General features: G+C 38.0%; 3 protein-coding genes across 4 annotated transcripts in view; 2 read left to right on the top strand and 1 right to left on the bottom strand.

The window, feature by feature from the left end:
- Positions 1-3,841, top strand: part of kcnq1.1 (potassium voltage-gated channel, KQT-like subfamily, member 1.1) — a 28,330-nt gene extending 24,489 nt beyond the window's left edge. For both annotated transcript variants that reach the window (XM_056755483.1, XM_056755475.1), the window contains 3 exons: positions 140-186; positions 324-385; positions 3,113-3,841. In XM_056755483.1, the coding sequence (XP_056611461.1) occupies positions 140-186; positions 324-385; positions 3,113-3,328 (325 nt within the window). In that variant the 3' untranslated portion in view covers positions 3,329-3,841. The remainder of the gene's footprint in view (positions 1-139; positions 187-323; positions 386-3,112) is intronic.
- A 3,612-nt stretch (positions 3,842-7,453) lies between these two features.
- cdkn1ca (cyclin dependent kinase inhibitor 1Ca) lies at positions 7,454-9,001 on the bottom strand. The gene is made up of 3 exons (XM_056755598.1): positions 8,376-9,001; positions 8,156-8,270; positions 7,454-7,922 (listed from the first exon to the last, which is right to left on the bottom strand). Exons 1-2 carry the CDS (start codon positions 8,905-8,907, stop codon positions 8,158-8,160), a joined length of 645 nt encoding a protein of 214 aa, XP_056611576.1. The 5' UTR covers positions 8,908-9,001; the 3' UTR covers positions 7,454-7,922; positions 8,156-8,157.
- Positions 9,002-11,275: 2,274 nt separating this feature from the next.
- trpm5 (transient receptor potential cation channel, subfamily M, member 5) lies at positions 11,276-22,885 on the top strand. The gene is made up of 26 exons (XM_056755387.1): positions 11,276-11,384; positions 12,970-13,037; positions 13,143-13,293; positions 13,394-13,574; positions 13,652-13,818; positions 13,938-14,115; positions 14,213-14,277; positions 14,362-14,547; positions 14,630-14,726; positions 14,906-15,024; positions 15,198-15,527; positions 15,631-15,768; positions 16,131-16,254; positions 16,522-16,667; positions 16,747-16,859; positions 16,955-17,050; positions 17,130-17,370; positions 17,782-17,900; positions 17,982-18,114; positions 18,197-18,371; positions 19,230-19,398; positions 19,492-19,670; positions 19,809-19,941; positions 20,211-20,283; positions 20,376-20,466; positions 22,634-22,885. Exons 1-26 carry the CDS (start codon positions 11,358-11,360, stop codon positions 22,741-22,743), a joined length of 3,609 nt encoding a protein of 1,202 aa, XP_056611365.1. The 5' UTR covers positions 11,276-11,357; the 3' UTR covers positions 22,744-22,885.
- Positions 22,886-23,590: the final 705 nt, after the last annotated feature.

Here is a 23,590-nt window from a genome sequence, read left to right as displayed (position 1 = left end):
CCAGCCGTATATTTACTTAAGCATGGAAATACATTTACTTTGAAAATCTATGCAAGGCTTTATAGGTACATCCATTCTTTGTCATTTCATTTGCTATTTTAACCATGACCATTTCATGTGCTGCGCTTGGCCCTAACAGACTGGATCAGTCCTTAGGAAAGCTGTCTCTCTACCAGACAAGTTCAGGTAAAACGGGAGCCCCTCATTACACACTCTTACTTTTACATGACCATCATGCGTTGCTAACAATCAGTATAAACTTATGTTTATAGAGTTGGTATTTTTATTATGTTTCTGACTTGCACTATTTTTGTGTCCTGCAGAGCGCATGAGGGACAAAGGCACAAATACTATCGGATCCAGACTCAACAGGATGGAGGAGAAGGTAAAGCTCTTGAATATTTGTGCTCCAGACAGATTAGGGTTTCGCTAAATTTCATGCGATTAGGCAGGAGATTAAGGGCATTGTTGTTCTTGCAAAACACAGGACTAACACCACTTAGTAACTATTGAGGAATCCAAACACTAATATTACATATTATATTTCACATTTTAGGGAGCTATACGCATGGTCAAAAATCAGGCAAATAATTCACAGAAATAACAAAAGCAAGCTTAAAATGCATTCAGTTCAAATGGTTTTACAGGAAAGACGGATAAAGATCTTTAAGCCTCAATCATCAAGGCAACACCTGGGGGCAGAATGAACCTCTCTCTCTTTCTCTTCGCTCACTCAAACATCACTTTTTGATGACTGCTCAAACATTGTCTGTGAGGGATGTGTGCTGATAAGGGTGTTAAGAGCCTAAAAAGAGCAGCTTTCTGGCTTGTGTGTGACTGAGTTGGTGTAAAAGTAAGAGGTCTATTGGCCTGCTAGAAAGACAGGGATTCAGGAGCTCTACAAACACTCACTCTGCTCCCGTTCATTTGCCACTCAAGCCAAATCCTTTTACAAACAGCACTCATCCCAGACACGGACTCAAAACAGCATACACACTTATTCACATGATCCTTCTCTCATAGGCCCGCTCCCTTTCTGCCTCTCTTTTTGTTGTGTAGATGTTTGGAATAAGTAGAAATAAGGGTGTTTTAAAACTATTCTTTAAAGGTCCAATGTGTGTCTTTTTGGAAGCTCTATTGACAGAAATGCAATATAATATACATAAATGTGTCTTTAGAGATGTGTAAAGACCTTACTGCTATTTCTATTTACATTCTATTAACACGTCCCCATTTATGGAATATGCCATTTTGTTTCTACAGTAGCTCTGAATTGACAAACTGCTATAGAGTTTGTTTTGTAAATACGTTATCTCCTTCTGCAGAGAAACAAAAACTTGAAGACATCTTAGTCCTGTGTCATCCTTAGTGCTTAAAAAGGGAGGGGTCAGCGGTGAAGTGAGCCGTTCGTAACTCCCAACCTCGCCGCTAGATTTCATACACCGGACCTTTTTATTTTTTCAAAGATACTGTATATTTTGGGAGAGATCAGTTAATAGAATATTTAAACCATATAAAAGCAGAGGATCGTAGGATTCTTGATCTCCTTGATTTTTGTGTTGGTGAATGATGCATTGAGTAGCCAAATGAATTGTATTTCAAAACCAGAAGGAAACAATCTTTGACGTTTGTCTGTAGAGATTTGCATGCAGATTTGTCATTTGTTGTGTGCGTGGACAGCATCCGGTGTTGACAGGATACCTCGCCCCATACAGTGACACACAGTGTTCCCATCATTTTGTGGTAAACAGGAAGCAGCCAGTGTCTGGCATAAACAGGAACAAATAGCATTAACGTTTCTGCAAACACCAGCCTAAAGCAATTCATTACCGTTGTGCTCACACAGACTGCATTGCTTGAGATTTGTTAGATGTTCCTTAATTTCTTTTAATTAAATTACAGTTTTTAATCGAACAGTATATACAGTATATTAAGTATATTTATCCCAGTGCTGGGTCAAACAAATCAAGATATTGGGTAAATTGAACCCAGAAAATGTTTATAGTTGATGCAACAGTGGATTAAAACAACCTAACATTTGGGTTGAAACAACCCAGCATAGGTTAATATTCATAGCCCAACGAACGGTTGGGTCCGTCCCTTTCTGATCTAGCACTGGTTGAAACCAAGCATTTTTATAGTGTACTGATTTTCCAGACATTTCCCTGAGAAAGCTTTTATGGCACATCTTTATTATAAATATAAGTCTTTTATAGGATTATAACAAGCTGTATGTGATTTTATGAAACATGAACTTGCACTCAGTCATATCTAACTGCTTTTCTGCCCAAGTTTCCACTCAAAGATCTTGCTGTTTCTCCCTAACATGTGTGCATATTTGTATATCTGTCTACATGGGGAGCGACTCTATATGTGTACATGATTGAATCTCAGGCCGTGAGCAGTATGGCAGAGTGTGTTTGTGCATGTGTACATGTGTTTGTGTGTGACTGTGGCGGCACTATCATTGTATAAACTGTGGTCCGGCGTGGAGACACTCGTCTGGTTATTTCTAATGGGGTGTAGACAGCCCTGGCTCCACACGTCACTTAGCTGTAACCCAGGGGGAAAGAACCTCATGACATTTGGCTCCCCAACTGTATAAGGAAAACTTACAAGTATGCGTCTGATAGTTTTCATTGTCTCAAACATCATTCCCTTTCAATAACAATCCTTGTATATAGGGAAACGCTTCTTTAAATACACAGCCAATAGCATGAAAAACTGCTTTGTTATATGTTTAAAAGTTTATATATAGATAACATGTACTTTTCTAAGCTTCTTTGAATAGCTCTGCCAAGATCTAGTTTGCATTTGAAATAATGACATAATGTCACACATGAACCAGTTTACCATGATCATGTCATTTGAATCTCTGGGCTATTCATCACCTTTTTGATCACACAACTCCACACTCCCTAATCTTGTTCACATTATGTGAAAAATAAATGTATATCGCCCTTACTAGTCACTACATACGGGTTATTTTTTCAATTGCTGTTACAGAATGCATTCACAGACTGCCTAGTGTTTATTTACACAGGCGCCATGACGTTGTTATTTTAGACACTGTTTTTAAAGTTGCTGAGACCACACACTTGCTTCCCCATAGATCACACACATGGACAGGACCCTCAACCGTATTGCAGAGTCTCTCAACCTCCTATTAGTGAAGGAGAGACAGGGTGATTCAAAAAGACGACAGGAATGTAGAGAGAGCGCCCACAGACCATCACCCAGCCTCTGTCTGACGGGGCCACAGGACAGTCTGCCCAGCTATGAACAACTCTCTAGCACAAACCTCACTCTCTCCCATGAGGACAGCTGAGATTCCACCAAAGTGCCACCAAATCACAAAGTGCCTGAAATTGGGACTGATTTAGCTTGATTAAAATGAGATTATAGTTTGAGGTTGAGGAATGTGTGACCAGGTTCTGGTTTGGCTGATTTAATTGTTTCTTTTAAAGAATATAGAGATGTATAATATGTACTGTATACACAGAGCATACAGTTATGTAAGAATTAAACCTTTTAAAATAGACGATTTTTCAGTTTCGTTAGTTTTTTTTAAAGGAGAGAAATTGTTACCAGGCCCTTTGTGAACATTTTGTTGTTTTCTAATCGAATGTTATACACTTTCATTATTATTTAGTTGTGGTGTGAAATTTACTGTTTTTGTTTTTTAAGATTGCAATAAAGAACAAGGGCATGCTCGTTGCTCTTAAAATTCACTGCCTGGATTTGTGAATCAGGTTTAAAGACTTTTGAATTCCCAATCAAGTTCATTTTATGTCAAATCAACAATTCTACATGCATACAAAAGCTGATTTTTTTTTCTTTAAAAAACTAATACACACTGAATGCATACATTTCAATTCTCGTTTTTATGTTAAGTGCTTTATTTTGTGCTCAAGTTTTTTTTACCAAATGAAAAATGCTATATTGTTTTTTGTTTTATCCTAAATAAATAACTGTGTGTTTGTAGCGCTACATTGTTTTGCATCATGTATTCAGTGAGTCAAATGTCTTTGCTATTCAAGCACAGGTTTGTGGTCAGCCCGGTTTCCCGCTCTTTTCCACCATCAGGCCAGAATGATGCTATGCGGAGGCATTTATGTTATTCAGGAGCAGTTGTCCTTTTCTAAAAGTCTTTCAGTGACACTTTCAGAATTCCTTTAGAGCATCCCGACAGATCAATGAGACAGCACACGACCATATGGAGAGCACCGTGACCTATGATCTTATGACAATACATTTGCTCTCAGGGGTGAGGGGCTTTGTTGCTATGGGGATGACTACATGTGCACCCTCTGACCTTTTCTTGGGCAGAAACACGGCTGTCCACTCTGCTTTTGTTCACGCACAGCATCTCGTATGGACCATTGTCACCTGTAATATGTGCAACAAATCAGACATTCCATCACATATACGCTGCTGAGAAGCATGACAATTTTGTCTTCATTAACGTTCAGTCATATAATTGAGTTATTGGGAGAGGCAAAGAAGCATCCATGCACAGCTGCCGGAGCTTTATTTGATAATACCAAATCTATGACAATCATACCACAACATAAAAAAGTGGACATAGTCGCAATAGGAAAAAAAGGACTTAGTCACAATATGAAAAGGGACTAAAAATAGCACTTGCTATCCTTAAGCGTATACCTCCTCATGGCAGGACAACTATGTCAACAATGAAATCAACAGGACAACAGTTTTGGCAGGCACCACAGAAAGCAGACCTGCTAGAGAGGGGGTCTGGCCCATATGCCGCCGGATAAATGATAAGCCTTTGTTATTCGTTTAAAAGGACGTATTGCTGTCACTGTCTCAGAGACTGCTGAGCAAACTTTAGGACCAAATGCCATTAATCCAAGCTAGTGAACCCATAGAGGTGTATCCAGCCTTGAAGACACAGCTTGCCAGTGCCTACACTTGTTTTATGGGTTTTTTGAGTGAAAGAGAAACGGCAAGAAAGGGCTACAACTGATGAATGGGTTGATGGTTTTGCTGCAAATTGCAGATGTATGTGTCAAAGAAAGATCAGCAATGGTGGTAAAGTGATTTCCCTGTTACATACAGAAAAACAAAAAGTAATGAATGGGGAAACCATGGGATAAGAATTTATTTCATGTGTATTTGTTCATTCCTTTAAAACTGGAATGCGATTGGGGTAATTTGGAATTGAAAACTAAATCTCACTTTTTTTGACAAGGTTACAAAGCTAAAATAATTTTAGGGGTGTATTTATAATAGTCACACATATATCTGGAATACTATTTACATGTCTAGTTGTTTCCTTTTTATTTGGATTACAATATTGCACAGTATTTCACTTTTTTTCAAATACAACATGCAACAATTAAGACAAATTTTTAATAATGCTTTAGTTAGGAGGAAGAAGGATTTAAATTAACTTCATTTAGTGATGTACAGATTGCATGGGCTGTATAAATGTGTCTCTATGGGATTTGATGATAAAAGTCGAGGTCCCATGAGCCAGAGGAGGTAATCCATCTGGTCAAGAAACCCAGCTGAGCTATAACGGAACATATTGAAAACCCTGACAATCTGGACATAATGATTTTAGTGTAAAAGCTCAAATAATGAGGTCCCCGTCAAACCCGGGGGGATTTTATATCCTCAAATTACCAATCAAACAATAATGTTCATTACAATACATTATGTTCGATTTCTTCACTGTTTCATTACAAAATATGAACGGTATTATTGTTTAAGTGCACGGTGATCTGATAATATTAAGTTAAATGATGTCTTTTGCACGAATTGTCGCAAACGTTTACATATTTTAAATGAAATAATTAAACACCAAAAATCGTTCATTAAGTTTTTTTCATTTCTTTAACATAATTATTTTTACCAGATTTTATTCAAGTTTTCCATTACAAGGTATTTTATAAACACGGAGTGAATTGCATTAATACACTTTTAGGCTACATTGATTTGGCACTTATTATTATTTCCGTTTAGTTTAGTATATTCAAGGTTTATGCACGGTGCGTTTTAAAAAGCGTACCCTGTCATTTTATATTCAGTTGAATTTCATCTCTCTAAACCTACAGTTTGTTTCATTATCCGAATTGTGGTCAATCGTTGGCATGACAAGGGAGGCTGGCGGATTGGAGTAGCCTATCTCTGTTTTCTAGCACACGACTAGATACGGACTAGAAACAAAACCAAACAGGATTTGTGAGCACCGAGTGCTTCTATTAGAGCACAAAGCCTCATTTGCAGGTGAATGCGATGGCACTCGCTTCGCCTTACGCCTTTAGCTTCTTTTGTTCCGTTTCGCCTTTTTTGGTGCCAGATGGTCATGGAAATGGGAAACTTCTTTAGAGAAAGGCTATATCTGGTGAAACACTGGCAGTCTTTACCTAAACTACAAACGACGAAATCGCACGACACGTTTGCCAGAGGAGTGTAAAATTCGTTAAATTGCACATTCGCCTGAAGACTGATTTTAGTATTTAACTAAATTTTAGTTTGCGAGAGTCACGAACTTTCCAGCTATTCGCGTAATATCGAAAGAAACCGCACTCGCCTGTTTTACATTTCATTTCCCCAAATTAAATTAGTATTATTATATCTAGTTTATTATGATCAATGTTGTGTTGTTTAGTAAGCCCCAAAGAGTATTACTTTAATCACAAATGTGTCATATTAATACTGTTTAAAATAAGCCTTATTGTTGTTATGTAATTTGAGACACAATTCACGACGTTGATATTTAAGAGACACAAATGGAAACAGATAAAAGTGAAATACTCAAAACGTAGCAAATAAAACGACCTTTTGTCCGAATTGACCCGTAAATCTCTCTTCTTTCTAAAAAAAAACGAAGTGTTTTAATTCTATAGATATGAAAGCTGCCATAGCACCGATTTTTCTTAACGAATAAATTTCGTTTTGGTCACTATTTATTTTTCTATATCTTTGTTTCGTGATAGCTTTTCTCCAAGCTCAATGACATTAAAGATTTGGCGTGTGGTGGTATCTATGGTAAATGTTATTCACAGTGTGTATGTAGGGGGAGGGGAGGCAGGTGGTTGGCGTGTAAATAGAAGAAGCCCATTTTGTTCAAGTCTTGGTAAGTGTTTCATTAGCGGGATAGCTGAGAGGGTGCTGAAAATGAAGGTCTTATGTGGACAAAGCGGGGTTCCAAGGGCACCTGCCTCCTTCATTATGGAAAGAAAATGGCATTTAAATCCTCCCTATAGTACGCAGCTGTCCGCATATCCCTCCCCACAAACACTAAGGGCGGAACAGCTGAGTCCATCCTGTTTAGAGGCCAAACTTGACTATTTTTTCCCAAAGACGAAATGTTGACGCTTGAAAAGTGTAGGGCAAACATCTTTTGCCGTTTATCCACACCCCCTCTATTTTCTCAATTCTGCATACGACTTTCATAAGCCAAGACACGAAAACGACTAAGTTAGCAAAAATATAATTTAATTTACATTTTGATTCAAAGATACAACGTGGGCTACAGAAAATATTTTAAAACACACGGCTCAGAAATTCTTTACACAATGTTGCAAACAACCCTTAAATAAAACACATAATAAAACATATGGGCACAAATAATAAAATCAATAACAATAGCTGTAAATAATAAAAAGTGTCAAACTATCTGGAAACATAAATAAAATAAATTAGCATATTTAAAAAGAAAAATGTTTTTTTTCTAGTCTATTTAGAGCTGTGTGGCCTAGCCCTCTAAACAGTTTAAACTTAAAAATTGCACCGTTTAGACATTGTACAGGAAAACAAAGTCTCTGTTGGCGGAGCCATTATTGCTACATGTATATCTGATTTCAGAAAGGTCTCGTCCCCTTGTTTCTTTTATCCGCTCCGCAGATAAACACAGGTGGACTGCTGCATTTTTCGTAGAGTGCAAACATCTGTAAAGCAAAGCAAATGACCAAAATTAACACTTGTTACATAGAAACAAACATTTCATATAAGACGGAGAATTGAACTCCTTCGAGACTGGGTTACCACGAATTACACGTTTTGCTTGTAAATTAGCCCATTCGAAATGGCATATATTTGCAATGAGTAAATGTGCACTATTAATAAAAGGAGTAAAATAAAACGAAAACTAGTGATTCAAGTAGACAGAGTTAATACGTACCATTATCTTATTGTTTTACGTGGCGTCACTTCAAGGCTGGAGGATGTGATGGCTTGAAGGGAGGAACGTTCGTCCAATTTGGATTCAATGATCCGCTTTCTTTTCGGGAAGAAATCTGGTGAAAAATCATAAGATTTCATTATACATTCTTATATGCTCTTTACTTTATAATAACAGAAACGCGTCGCCTTGTTTTTATTTGCAATTTCAAGACATTTACCTGTAATTTGTGGCGTGCTGTTTCTGGTAGACTCTGGGATTAATGTCCTCTTTCGTCTATTTTTGATGCCTGAAGAGCGAGCAGGTCTCGAGTTGATCGCACAAGCGAGGTTTTCCTGATTCAGTTCGCTGGATTTACTCGGGACATCCGCTAGTTCTTGAACCGGACTCCTTGATAACCCGTGAAATCCACAGTCAACGGTGGCGGACGCATCTTCTGTTGCGTCGACAGACACCCCAGCGCGCTCTCTCTTAATCTGCCCTTTATTTTTGTAGAAACAAGGTAAACTATCCTCTGAAATTTCCTCCCATTCGTAATCTCCAGGTAATGGAGAGTTGCTCTCAAAGTTAAAATTCCACCGGCTTTGGTCGTGCTCAGAGATCTCCAGGAGTTTGCGTTTCATTTCACAATGCAGTTCCTCATGATCTACGGGTCCGAAAAGGTTACGACAAGCCCTTGTGCGGGCAAGAAGAGGAAATGTCCACCGTGCAACATGACGCTCCAGGTTGTTTGATACGTCCACGTTTGTCATGATGCCTAAACGCAAAATCTTGAGACCTGAGCCGACGTTTGTTTGGGTCTTGTTGTTTGTAGTCTGTTTATATCTGTGCCGGTGGTTAAAGGCCAGCGTTTGTAAGAGCAAAGGCCTCTGATTGGCTAGACGGACACCACGCCCTGTGTAATAAACCCCCCTACCACTATCAGCAAAGTCACCTTCCCCCCTCATTTAAAACACTACAGCCTGAAAAAGGAGGGTTTTGTTTTGTGCTACTACAATGTCCGCTGTCTTATTTCTCTTCCATATAAAATAAATGTAAAAAAAATCAGTTCAAATATTTCATCTAATATCTAACTATACATGTTACCCTATTTTTACAGTGCAAGTAAATTATGACACATATTTAGAAACATCTTAATTATAAAAATAATTATAAATGAATTAAATATTTGTTTTAATACAAATTGAATGTTTTGCGCTACAATATCTATACTTTAAATAAATGTAATATGTTGGGTGTGTTTATAAGTTGTAGAATATCAAACTTAAATACACGTAAATATATAATTATTAATAAAATGCTGTAATAATGTAAATTCCAACGTTATGGGTGTGAGCTTTTCAAACATGCCTACAAATAAATTGGACCGATATTGAATCATCTGTTTATATTTTCTAAACCCCTGTTGATACAGTCAAGACATCAGACACATTTCTGAGGCAACGCATGAGTTTTCTATTTAAAAATAAAAAAACATTTGTTATAGGCCTAGATGTGACAAAAAGTGTCAGCTTCTGAGAGACGACATACTTTCATTCTGTGTATTAAAATGAGCAAAGCATGAATTGATGGTTCTTTAAAAAACATAATTCTATTAGTTCTTTTAAATTACTTAGTTTTTATAGCCTATTTTAAATGTATATTTTATATAATGTGGCCTTCCCGAGAGTCTCGGTTTGACCTATGGAAAATCTTTGTAAGTTCATCTTATTCTAAATAAAAATGCTTTAAAACGCTTTATGACCTCACATTGGAATTGAAACCATCAAATATTGACATCTGAGCAATCGCTATGGTCAAAACCATTGGTAAATCTTTTTTTAATCTTAATGTTGATGCATTAGTTTTCGTGTCTACCAACTAGGTGGAGACACCACAATGACGTCAAGCTCACCCTCAAAATCACCCACTGCGACCTCGAAAGCTGCGCGAGGAGGAGGAATCAATTCTCTGCTCGCCTAAAAACCCAGTGGTCCTCCCCACCCACACCAAAACAACAACATTAGCGTTACGGGAATTTAATATCATTCGTAGTAAGTTCAACATTACACAGTTTTATTAAAGCAACGAATAGGTTCATGATCATTTCACAAAACAGGCCCGTATTGCCACGCTAAGGTGTAATCGCTGGTGCATCCTTGCACATTATCCATATGTTTACCTCCATACTTAGCATATCATTTTAAGAATGATCATGTTTCTCACATTATTGGAGTGTATTAGCTTACTTACATTTGAAAACTGCATTTTTAAAATGCTTGCTAGGCTTTGCTGAATTGCTGAAGTTCAGTAATGGTAGCTCTGAAGAAAAATGATCATAGAATTTCTTCTATCGTATTGCCACACAAATCAGTATTTATTAGTTTGTACTTACACGGTGCTCGTCCGTCATATGAACAACGACCTCCACAACACACTGCGCATCCGCGCTAGGCACAAATATTCTGTAAGTTGCTGACATCTAGTGGCCGTCGGGGCCGTTGCATTTTAAAACGAGATCAATAAACTCGAAAATTAATTTTACGTTCAGCCCAATTAAAAGAATGGAAACATGTTAATTCGAAACCTTTGTTAAATGTTAAGATTATTTTCAAGACACTTCCCCTCTTAAAAGGAAGATAAAATATTGATTGGTGTTGGGACCACTAAATGAGTTCTTTTAAAAATGATCTGTTATTTATTAAATTTCATCGTAGAGATAGAGTTTTTCTTCTGTTTTTAAAACAAAACTATTTTTAGTTTCTACAAAATTGCCAGCCTGTTTTTTATGCCTTATGCTAGGTACTGTCTCCTCCATTCGAGTCTGTAAAAACCTCACAGTATTGAAATACTTTTCTAACACACTATCTACACATTGTTTTAATTAAGTTTGCAGCCTTGCGTTTATAAACAACCAACTCTAACATTGTGTTTTTGTATACAATAAAGCACATTCTTGCTACTTGTGACCTTGGTAAGTAAGAAAGGGGAAAATCCTTTAAAGATAATTCTTCATTCATTCTCCATCCCAAAGGAATATGCGGGAGATCTAGGGAACATCAGACATATTGCAGGTAAATGGTTGTGTTTATGTAGCAGCGGTCGGTTAGGGAGTGGTTTTGACAGAATAAACTCCTGATTGACTTCCTGGTGACACTCTATAGCTGCCCAAGCTTGTGGCAGCCTAAAATAGGCTTAGAGGATCTCGACCCAAAAGTCTGATATGCCAGGGCTTCACGACACTCCAATGGTAAGTGAATTCTTTTTGCACCAAACATAACATCCAGTTTAAATCATTTCTAAACTTCTCTGTAAAAATGACTTTAATTCTGTAAAGATTATACAAATAATTGATAATGTGCTTCCAAACTTTTGGATTCCACTAAAATACAGTATTATTGCCTTTGAATTTTATTTACTTTACTCAAAAAGAGTTAAAAAATCACTATAATAGCTATAGTTGTTAGGCAGAAATTGTGTGTTCTCACCTACAAAGTAATGTTCTTTTAAAAACAATTATTTTTTATTTAAATAAACTAGTACATAAACCATTCAATGATATAATTACTATAGGAAATTGCATATTTTCTTGACTCTGTTGGCGCTGTTTAAAAGGTATGTTTTATGATGGACCTATTGTCATTTTTCTGTGAGACCTTTAATGCAAATGATCATACTTGAGTGCTGCGTTGTCAATGGCATTTTCCTGCCTCGTACACCGCATCCTATCCCCTAGTCAAATCATGGCCGACACTTCACACAACAGACACACACGCACACACACACCTTTGACCCTTTTGCATAAAAGTCAATGGTAGTGTTCAATAGTCAACAGCTGACAAATGCCTCCCTCCAAAAATTAATTATCTGTTAAGCCACATTTTTATTGCACGTAAAACTTGTTTACGGTTGAATATAGTATCACCACTTTAACAACTTTGTCATGAATTGAATTAATTTCAACATTATTTTCATCAACAGAAGTGCTCCCAATGAATGCTTATTAGGATGACCTGCTTGCTTTCTGATCAAAACCAGATTTTGTCTCTTGAAGTTTTTTGTTTCTTGGCAGAAAACTCAATTAAATGGCAGCCATTAGGAAACTGTAGAAAGGACAAAGAAAATAGTTCAAGCATGTTAAGCATGTTGACAGATATCAGTTGAAGCATCCTGGAAAAAAGAATCTGATAGCATTTGGATAAACACTCACTGAAAAACATCATTAGCTTATTCAGGTGTAATTAAATCAATAGAAGTTGTGAATTGCCTGAAAGGTTTTCGTTGCATTATGCTTCTGTTTCAGAGTTTACCTTTTACACTTTATGTCCGTGCCTCTTCAACCACATGAGGGAAACTGACCTAGAATCACTGATGGCCAAAATGCAAATAAGCAATAGAAGTCTCTGAACATTCTGTATAGACAACTTCTGTGGAAAATCAACTTTGCCTGCTATTTGTTTTTTTTAATGCACGTTAAACATTTTACAAGCACTTTACTAGGTTTTCTCATATTTCCATATTCAAACATGTGCAGTTTGATATGTATCCAGTAGCGTTGAGTCTGTATTTCTATTCTGTAATATTCCTTACTTTCTTTCTTTCTTTCTATCTGCTTGCTGACTCATTCACCTCTCATTCACCTCAGGCTGGTAAAGGAGGGAGGGCATGTTTGCATGTGTGTAAAGAATGAAAATCGCTTCTGCTTTACATAAACATTTCCAATCATTTGACAGATAAAGCAAAGCAATTTATAGCTACAATTGCTGTATGCAGTGATTCAGTGAATATGATTGTGATGCTAAATTAGGCACAAATAAATGTAACTCTGTTCTCAGGTGGTGTTACGGCAGGGCAGGAGATGTGTGCAATGTGGAGAAATGTTGAACGAATCCCAAGAACACGGGTGAGGCTGGTGTCATCACCACTGAATATTTGTGCCATGTTCTGTTGTTGGTTCAAGATCTGCTTTGCGTGTGGAACTGAGACCTGTGCCATTGTACATTTATAGTTTCCTTGGAGGATGTCGGTGTTACACCCCAATTACAGAGTCTGTTGTTCAAATGGGTGAGAAGGGGAATGAGAGGTTTGAAAAACCACATTGGACAGCTGGTCGGATCGGAGATATTGAATTCACTGGTTCCTGTCGGACCAGAGGGAAGGTATATGAAGACAGATATTTGCAAATTCGTAACTCAAAGCTCTAGACGTTCTTGATGAGAGACTGTGCACATTATACACCGAGTTTATTTGTCAGTTCAGTTCGTCAGGGTCACCGGCACTACAGATCCAGCTGAAATCTACCAGATTATGACCAAGAAGTGGGGTCTCGCCCCTCCGCACCTGGTGGTGGGACTAGTGGGAGGCGATGAGATGTCTCAGATGAAGCCCTGGCTGAAGGACACGGTTAGAAAAGGCCTAGTAAAGGCTGCCCAGAGCACAGGTATAAAATGTATTCCTCTCAAACTACAAAATGGTAAGAAAATCAGTATTTTGACCTCTGACCGTTGACCTACATAGGGGCATGGATTATTACCAGCGGTCTGCGTTTTGGCATCACTAAGAACCTGGCTCAGGCTGTAAGAGACCACTCTCTTGCCAGCACTTCCCCTAAGATACGAGTGGTGGCTATTGGGATTGCTCCATGGAACATGATTCAGAACAGAGAACTGCTGCTTAATGCAAAGGTGATGATTCTCTGCTTCCTATGAATTTATTCCAGTCTTCTTAAAAAATAAGCATTGATATGACTTGAAAGCAGCATGTGCCTTGTCATCAAAATCGAGCATTATTTGTTTTTCTTTAGCCTGATCAACCGGCAGCATACCCATCTGAGGATCTCCCTTATGGTACCGTTTACTCCTTAGATTGCAATCATTCTCATTTCATCCTGGTGGATGAGGATCCCCAGAGACCCGGGGCCACTGGAGAAATGAGAGTCAAGATGCTCAAACACATCTCTGAACAGCGCACAGGATACGGAGGTACGCTTAGACGTTTCCTAAAATCGCATTCCTATTTAGCTATTTTTGATCTTTTCATGGTTTGGGATATTTTCAAATTCTTTCTTTGTTGTAACAGGAACAGGCAGCATAGAAATACCAGTGTTGTGTCTCCTTGTACATGGGGAGCCAAGGATATTACAGGTATTCTTACTTAATCTTATTCTAACTATATATTTTTTGAGTTGATGCTGTTGAGTTATATTTAAATTTATGTCCTTTTTTCAGGGAATGTACAAGACCATTCAGAATTCTACACCATGGCTGGTTTTGGCCGGCTCGGGAGGGGTGGCAGACATATTAGTGACTCTGATGGACAGAGGATGCTGGGAAGCTGATGTGGTCCAGGAGCTGTTGCTTAATACCTTCCCCACTGGCCTACACAACATTGAAATCCCTTTCTGGGTCAAATTGGTAATCAACAACTGTTATTATTATATTTTAAACAGTTAAACGGGTTACTAAAACTCAGATAAATGTACATTTTGCCCATTAGATCCAGAGAATTTTGGAAAATGGTCACTTATTGACAGTGCATGACCCGGAGCAGGACTCAGAGCTTGACACAGTGATTCTCAAAGCTCTGGTTAAGGGTAAGTAATTGTCATGTTAAACAAGAATTTAGGTAAGAGAATATCCTTTTAAAGAAACTTTTTAAATCTATTTAAAAACATCTGGTGCATTTCTCTCCATTTTTGAATGCTTTTTAAAGGTGTAGATGTCTGTATAATCCGTGTGTTAATTGTTGTTCTTGTGTTATGTCTGGAATCAGCTTGCAAAAGTCAGAGTTCAGAAGCACAGGACTTTCTGGATGAGCTAAAACTGGCTGTGGCCTGGAATAGGGTGGACATCGCTAAGAGTGAGATCTTTAATGGTGACATTGAATGGAGTGTAAGAATTGTACTCACATTAAAAGTCTGACATATGAATCCATGCTGCTGTTTTCTGGCCCTCTCTTTATCGTTTTACAATTTTTATGCGTTCGACTATTGTAGATCACTTAAAACGAACAATATATATTTTTAAAAAATACGTTTAACCTTTTCTTCCTTATTCTTTCTTAGGCACAAGACCTGGAGGACGTGATGATGGAGGCCTTGGTGAATGATAAGCCTGACTTTGTGCGTCTGTTTGTGGATAACGGAGTAAACATGAATAAGTATCTGACTTACGGGCGTCTTCAGGAACTCTATTGCTCTGTGTCTGAGAAGAACCTCCTTCACACCCTGCTCCTGAAAAAACATCACGCTCATTTAGCCAGCACACGGACATCTGGACATCCCTCCACTGAACCTGGGGACCGCAGGCCTCTGTTTACCTTCTATGAGGTCTCCAAATTACTCAAAGATTTTCTACATGACACCTGTAAGGGTTTCTACCTAAAACTTCCAGCGGTGAGACTTCTTTAGGACTCTGTACAACACTTATACAATACTTATACAAACACTTATACAACACCCACCATGCTTTAATGCTGTTCTATGCTTATCTGTTAAGACGGGGACAGGGAAAGGAAGACATGGCCAAAAAGACCTCCAAGACTTGGACCGACGTTGTGAGTACCCTTGGAGAGATCTCTTTCTTTGGGCTATCCTGCAGAATAGACAGGAAATGGCAAACTACTTCTGGGCCATGGTGAGACAAAAAGCCTATTTGTGTGATGTGCTTATTTTCATAAGCTAAAGCTTGTTTGCATACATTTTAAACGGAAGTCTATTTGCATTGTCCTATTTGTTCTTCTTTCTTATTAGGAAGCTAGCATCCCTAAGGTTACTAATCCTTTGCAGTACAGTATCATAATGACCACATTAGCAGATTTTACAATGAACAATGTTTTATTTTTTTAAGTCCCTTATATATGTTGTCGCAATATGCATTTCCAACAAGATCTCTGCATGCATAATAATAATAAAATGTACTACAGATGCTCTTACTTTCTTCATGTTTACTTCTGATTTATGTCTGATACTTATGTAATTCTTTATTTTGTGTCTCAGGGCCCAGAGGCAGTGCCTGCTGCTTTGGTGGGCTGTAAAATTATGAAGGAAATGGCTCATCTGGCTACCGAAGCAGAGTCTGCTCGCAGTATGAAGAACGCCCAGTACGAGCAGTTTGCCATAGGTGAGAATTAAACCATTATGATACAGAACATCTCCATATTATTTATAACACAAAACATCCACAGTGGTGTTTGATAAATGTGCAACTGACAAAGCATGACGCTGGCAAACGCAAACTCATAAATTGTATGCATTGAATGTGTAAAAGCATGTGTCAAATGCACTAATGGCAGTGTGAAATACAGAAGAACATTTTTAAGTGTTCATATACTGTATGTTAGTCATAATGTACTGCAAGTGTAACTACTAAAGTTTATTCTGGTCTCAGATCTGTTTAGTGAGTGTTTCTCAAACAGCGAAGAAAGAGCATTCACTATGCTGGTGCGCAACACACGCTGTTGGAACAAATTAACAATCCTAAATCTCGCCACGGAAGCGGACGCCAAATGTTTCGTCGCACATGATGGAGTCCAGGTAAGAGCTCAATTCTTTTACGTTAGCATACATCTTCCAGCTGTATTGTTGCGTGATATTTAATGAGGATGCCTGACAGGCCCTGCTGACCAAAGTCTGGTGGGGAGCAATGAGAACCGACACCTCTATCTCTAGACTCGTGCTGACGTTCTTCATCCCTCCCCTTATGTATACCAATCTCATCAAATTCAAGTGAGGCCTTTTCTCATTATCAATTAGACGTGTGTCACTGAGCAGATGTTTAACAGTTTTATTATATTTGTGTGATATTTGTGTGATCCTCACAGAGAGGAAGCCCTAGAAAGCAAAGGTGAAGCAGAGCCATTTGCCGAGCTGGATAGTTTGGAAACTGAGCAAGCCCTGTTGCTCGTAGATGACCCAGCGTAAGCTCGATTTCTTATTGTAAGAAACGAAAGTTTAATTTGAGGACATAATCAAAATTGTTTTTGTCTTTTTCCTCAGTGCTAAGGAGGGTGGCAAAGACCCTGTCATTTTTAATGATGTGCTGCGACGATGGAACAATTTCTGGAGCGCTCCAGTCACAGTGTTCCTGGGAAACGTCATCATGTACTTTGCATTCCTTCTCTTATTTAGCTACGTGCTTCTTCTGGACTTCCGTCCACCACCACCGCTTGGCCCGAATGCAGCCGAGATCCTCCTTTACTTTTGGGTTTTCACCCTGGTGTTGGAAGAACTTAGACAGGTGGGATTGATAACTTTGAATATGATTCAAAAATCTGTGTTATTGAAGTTTCATGAGATGTTTATGAGAGCAACAGCCTAGGAGAAGATGCTGTTCTCATTTGATGAATATGGGACAAAAATTGAAATGGGGCGCAAGGGTCATTTACAATACAGTTTGTATTATTTCAATGTAGTTGTAAAGGTGTCAAAGAATTGAAGTGCCATGTAAACTGCATCATCCACAGACCGGACAGCTCAGGATTCAGTTTGGGATGTACAGTTACTGTGAGGTAGATTAGCACAAGACATTCAAATGACGAAAAGAGGTCAAGATTATGTTTGAGGTCAATGCAGAGATAAAACATGCATGTGGTGCAGAGTTAAAATTTATTTAAACAAATAATTGATGAACAATCTTTCTCATTCACAGAGTTTCTTCACGGACGAGGACATGAGTATTCTGAAGAAATTCAAGCTATATGTGGAGGATAACTGGAATAAGTGTGATATGGTGGCCATCTGTCTCTTTGTGGTGGGGGTGTCCTGCAGGTATGACCAGATAATGCTGTTACTTAAGTAGCTCCAATAAAAGTATTGCACCTAATGTCAATCTCCTAATTTTGTTTTAAGGATGTCCCATGAAACATATGAGGCTGGGCGCACAATTCTCGCTTTAGACTTCATGGTTTTCACATTAAGGCTCATTCACATTTTCGCCATCCACAAGCAACTTGGGCCCAAGATCATCATTGTGGAAAGAATGGTGATGCTGAGAATTGTCTTATGCAAAGTTATAAATTATCATAAGAAGTGTCATTTTCTAACCCCACAATGTTGGTTTACAGATTAAGGACGTTTTCTTCTTCCTCTTCTTTCTGAGCGTGTGGCTGATCGCGTATGGAGTGACGACGCAGGCCCTCCTGCACCCCAATGACCCGCGAATCGACTGGGTTTTCCGCAGAGCACTTTACCGCCCATATCTGCATATATTTGGACAGATTCCTCTGGAGGAAATAGATGGTACACTGACAATATTCTTCCATTGTAATACACTGTTCGCAGGAAACAAGCTCTTTAAATATTATTTGTTTGTTGTATGCTTTAGTTCAACTTAGATACAAATCTGTTTTTTCATACTTCATTTCATTTATTTAAAGGGATATTTTACCTGACAAATGAGAATGTTGTTATTATTTACTCACCCTTATGTTGTTTAAGGCCCCAATAGACAGATACAAAAATGAAAATAATGTCACAGTGGTCCCTTAATTTTTTTCTGACTGTATATATGTATTTATTACTACTCTACATTTTCTGTCAATATTTTTTAAAGAAACAATTCTCCCAAAAATGAAAATTCTGCCATGATTTAAAAATGAATAATTTGAAATAATTTCATCATTTACTTAATTTAGGCAAAATTTACATTATACATTTATTTGTTCTGTTGAACACAAAAGAAGATATTTTGAAGAATGTAGGAAAGCAAATAGTTCAGGGACACTTTTGACCACCATTGTCATTTATCCTACTGTGGTGCATTTACATTTAGGCATTTGGCAGTCGCTTTTATCCAAAGCTTTATCCTATACATTTTACATAGGTATTTGCTATTGTTAACGCATTGCTCTTACCACTGAGCTACAGGAAAGAAATGGTTTAGTCAATGGTGGCCAAGAACTGTTTGGTTACAAGCATTCTTCCAAATATCTTTCTCTGTGTTCATCCGAACAAAAAATTGGAGTCTGAGTAAATGAAGAATTTTTATTTTTGGTTGAACTCAACTCTCCCTAAATGTTTAGCTATTTAATAGATTTACCTCTAGGTGGTGCTGTTGCCGTTTGAACTATACCTATTTTTCTTTCTGTTTCTTCACAGCGGCCAAAATGCCCAATGATAACTGCACTGATGATGTGGATGAGATTGTATTGGGGACTCTGCCACCCTGTCCGAATGTTTATGCCAACTGGCTGGTCATTCTGCTGCTTGTCATCTATTTACTGGTCACAAATGTGCTCCTCCTGAATCTCCTTATTGCCATGTTCAGGTCCAATAATGTTGCTTTAACTTGTTCATTTCACTAAAAATGAATTTCACAAATCCAAACTGAAATCTGACAGTTCATATCTCTTCTCCACAGCTACACCTTCCAGGTGGTCCAGGAGAATGCCGACATCTTCTGGAAGTTTCAGCGCTATAACCTGATCGTAGAATACCACAGCCGTCCCGCCCTGGCTCCGCCCTTCATCATCATCAGCCACATCACCCAGGTTCTCCTGAGCTTTGTCAAAAAGAAAGAATCCCAACAAGATGTTTTGGGCAAGTAAATCCTAACGGTTTTTGTGCCAGTTCACATTTCATGTTTGCTAACAATACTAACCATACAAGACAGGCACAGATAATATTAAAAGAAACTATTGTCAGATATAGTTGTTCCCCTTTTCTTTTTGTGAGTAGAGAGGGAACTGCCAGCTGGCTTGGACCAGAAGCTAATGACATGGGAGACGGTGCAGAAGGAGAACTACATGGCTAAACAGGAGCTTGAGCTTAGGGAGAGCAGTGCAGAGAGACTGAAATGCACTTCCTCTAAGTGAGTTGCAAGAAATGTTAACACTTTGCAGGTGTAGGAAATAGATTATCATTAAATTACTGGTAGATTTTTCACTGTTCTTGGATCCCCGGTTACGGCACATTCTTTTAAAAAAAGTGAATATTAAATGTACTGTAAGTTGTAAATAAACACTATATAATATGTTGAGATGCTACTTGTGCTACAGGTAAGTGTAGCGTATATCTTCAGTTGTATGTGCATATATGTTACAATAGTTTTCTACATCCTTGATATGTGATTGTTCATAGGGTGCAGAGTTTGCTGACTATGGTTGGGGGGTTTAAAGAGCACGAAAAACGCATGGCAACAGTAGAGACTGAGGTAAAGTCAAGAAGTAGCTACTGATTTCATATTTTTATTGGTTTATCTGCACAGTGTCAGCACTAAATGATTTTACTGAATGTAAACTGTAGGTAAGGTATTGTGGAGAGGTGTTGTCCTGGATTGCAGAGTGTTTCCACAAAAGTACCCTAAAGTGTGACCGAGACGTGCCTAAACCTCCAAGTAAGGCTTTGTTAACATTTGTATTTTTTCTTCATATACTTTGTGTCCTGTCCAGTGGCGGAGCTAGAGTTTAATTTATGGGGTGGCAAGGGGGTGGCCAAGGCAATTTCAGGGGGTCCACAGACCACGGCAGAAAATGTGTGTCTAACCCTGACCTGTGACATATGTACAGTATACAAAACAGCTGCACAACTTAATGGCATTAATTTAATTCTGAATGTATTTGGATTAAATACATTATAAAATATAAATAATGAAAATGTTGAAAAAATAGTTTAACCATGATAACTTGCTTAATTTAAACAGGAGCAAAGCAGCACCAGAGGTGTCTTTTAAGTGATGTGGATCAGAGCATCTTACATGTTTGATAAAACATATATTCATTCTATGGGACTGCAAGATTATAACAAAATCATTGCTGCGGATTATTGCCCCTTGATGTTTCTTGATCTAGATTATTACTTTCAGATAGTATTATATTGTTCATGATTACAAGCTACAAAACAAGCTGAGAAGCGTTTATGAATTATTGAATTGCTGTTTTATTGCTGTTTTAATTATCTAAATCTAAGGAACATAAACATCAGTTATTCAAACGGGAAATACATTTGCCTGATATATACAGACCGCTTGAAGGGGTCTTTACAGAAAGACACTACTGATAAACATAACGCAGAATTCTCCCCTGTAAACAGTTTAAAATAACCTGAAAACATGAAATGATGGGCAACTTGACGAAAGCTCTAATAGCGCAGCTTCTCTATTAGCTTTAATAGAGTAATAGGCGCTCTGATAACATGTTTTACCATAATGACGGATATAAGCGCTCACTCCGATTTGTCCGCGCTACAAACTACAATCGTTAGTTTCGTTACTAACATTTCCAGTTAAGATGTGAAGCATAATCAGAACAATGTATCACAATCCTGACACTCATAAGAACAGTTTTGTTGTCAGGCTGTATTTACTTTATACGTTGGTCTGTTTTTTGGTGTGAAATTAATTTGGGCAGAGTAGGAGCTTGTAAACACGTCATATGCTTGTGAGTCGGCAACTCACTGCTTTAATCCCAGTACTTCTGTGATCATGTCACAGAAATAATGATAGTGTGTGTTTTGAAAAGACTGTTTGTGACGTCGTTACATACCTTATAACAATCATTTTTAACTTTACTGAAGGTTTTTTAACTAAATTAATAGACACACGAGAATCGTTGATTTTCATTAATGAGATCGCGTGGGTGTTCGAATCGAGATCAGGATCTTTGAACCATTAATCGTGCAGCTCTACAAAGAACATTAAACGTCATAAAGCCAACCGCCTCGCTATACATTATCCCTCTGATTACATGGCTACCTACCAAATAAATAAATAATTTGACACAACATATTGATTTAAAAGGGAGTTTATTGATTTAAAAACAATTTATATTGCTTCCGCTAAAGAAAATTGTCCGTTCGGTCTCTACGGTTAGAATCCTGCGTCCATGGCAACGCTCTGTTTTTCATGACAACGGTCTGTTATACTAAGCTTAGTGCTGCATTACACGTGCCAATATGAATAAGTCTACCTAATGTCTGTGATTGTTGCTGAACATTTGCTAACGACATGTTTTAAGCATATTCACGCAGGCGTGACAGTATTAGTCAGTCAGTTTCACGACTAGTAATGCTCATGAAGTATTAATGCTAAGCACTAAAGTGCAACGTCTCCCTTACTTCCCGATAAAACACTACTTCGTTTAATTTAATACCAATAAAAGCCGTACATACCAGCAAAATGTTCTTCATCTGTCCCGTGTGCTGTCGGCGTAGTTTTGGAGCCGTTTTGAGCACGTCACGAAGGTGCTGCGTGTCAGCTTAACCAATGAAAAGTGTAGCAGCAACAAGCACGCTGCGGCTGCACGCTTGTGCGTGCTGCGTAAGGATGCATTCACGTCCGCTGGGAGATTTGGGAAATGTTCGTAAAAATCTAACAGTCTTATGTTTTCAGCGGGGTGGCAACAGGGGTGACAAGGACTTCGTCTGGGGTGGCAATTGCCACCCCAACTAGCCCTCTGGCTCCGCCACTGGTCCTGTCATGTCTCTCCATTTCAGTTGTTCGCTTTCCTGCTCTGTCTTAGTTTCTGTCAGAGTTTTGCACTCAGGGTAAAACTGTGTTTTCACAGAGTCTATTGCCAACTCCAGAAACCAGCAACAACAGGAGGCCAGACGACAGCAGCCGTCAGGATCTTCAGGATATGTTGCCGACAAGAAACTGCCTTACATTGATCAGTGATCTAACAATATTAATATGTAAATGTTTTAAAACTGATTGAGAGATCATCACTAGTCACACCGGGGTTATGTTGGAGATTTTTTGCATGTGCATCAGTTAATAATTAATACATTCTTTTCTAATGTTTTCTAGTGTGCCTCTTTTGTAACTATATAACTATGATGAAGTATAAATCACTATGATTTTTCTGCTGCATAAAAAAACCAATAAAATAATTTAGTGCACTTCAAATCGTTTTTTGTTTAATATGTGCAAATTGTTTTCTTTCTTTTCCATAGAATTAGACAAAAAAGGATTTATTTTAATTAATAGTTTTGTAGTCTATAAATAAAACTGAGAAATCATTGCTAGCGTGCACCATATGAGGAAGTGAGTGGATGCTACACAATCCTTGTACACCCTTAAAGGGATAGTTCACCCAAAAATGAGAATGATTTGATCATTTACCAGGGTTGCCAACTTTTGAGTTCAGCTTGGAGTTAGATTTTCCAGCTGTTGACTGCAGGCTATCTGACGTTTGGAACAAACACAAAAACACAACAAAATGTGTATTGTGATTGTCAAAACATTTGATAACATAATTTCATTAGTTTCTGTTTAGGTAAACTGTCCCTTTAAAATTTTTGGAGCCAAGACATGGATTTGTCATAGAAAATCCCTAAATGTATTGTTAAATAATGCCTTTGACTATTTGCAAACATTTTTAATAGGCTAAACACTGCCTTATACTGACTTTCAAAGCCACATATTTTAGTTCTTGATTAAATACTTGTTTGACAAGTGAATTTACTTGGTTACTAATCAATCACAACATGCACCACTGTGGCACTGAGAAATACAATTTAAG

Source organism: Triplophysa dalaica, chromosome 1 (genome assembly GCF_015846415.1).
Source record: "Triplophysa dalaica isolate WHDGS20190420 chromosome 1, ASM1584641v1, whole genome shotgun sequence".
In the NCBI taxonomy this organism is placed as follows: domain Eukaryota; kingdom Metazoa; phylum Chordata; class Actinopteri; order Cypriniformes; family Nemacheilidae; genus Triplophysa; species Triplophysa dalaica.
This window is presented reverse-complemented; position numbering and strand designations above follow the sequence as displayed.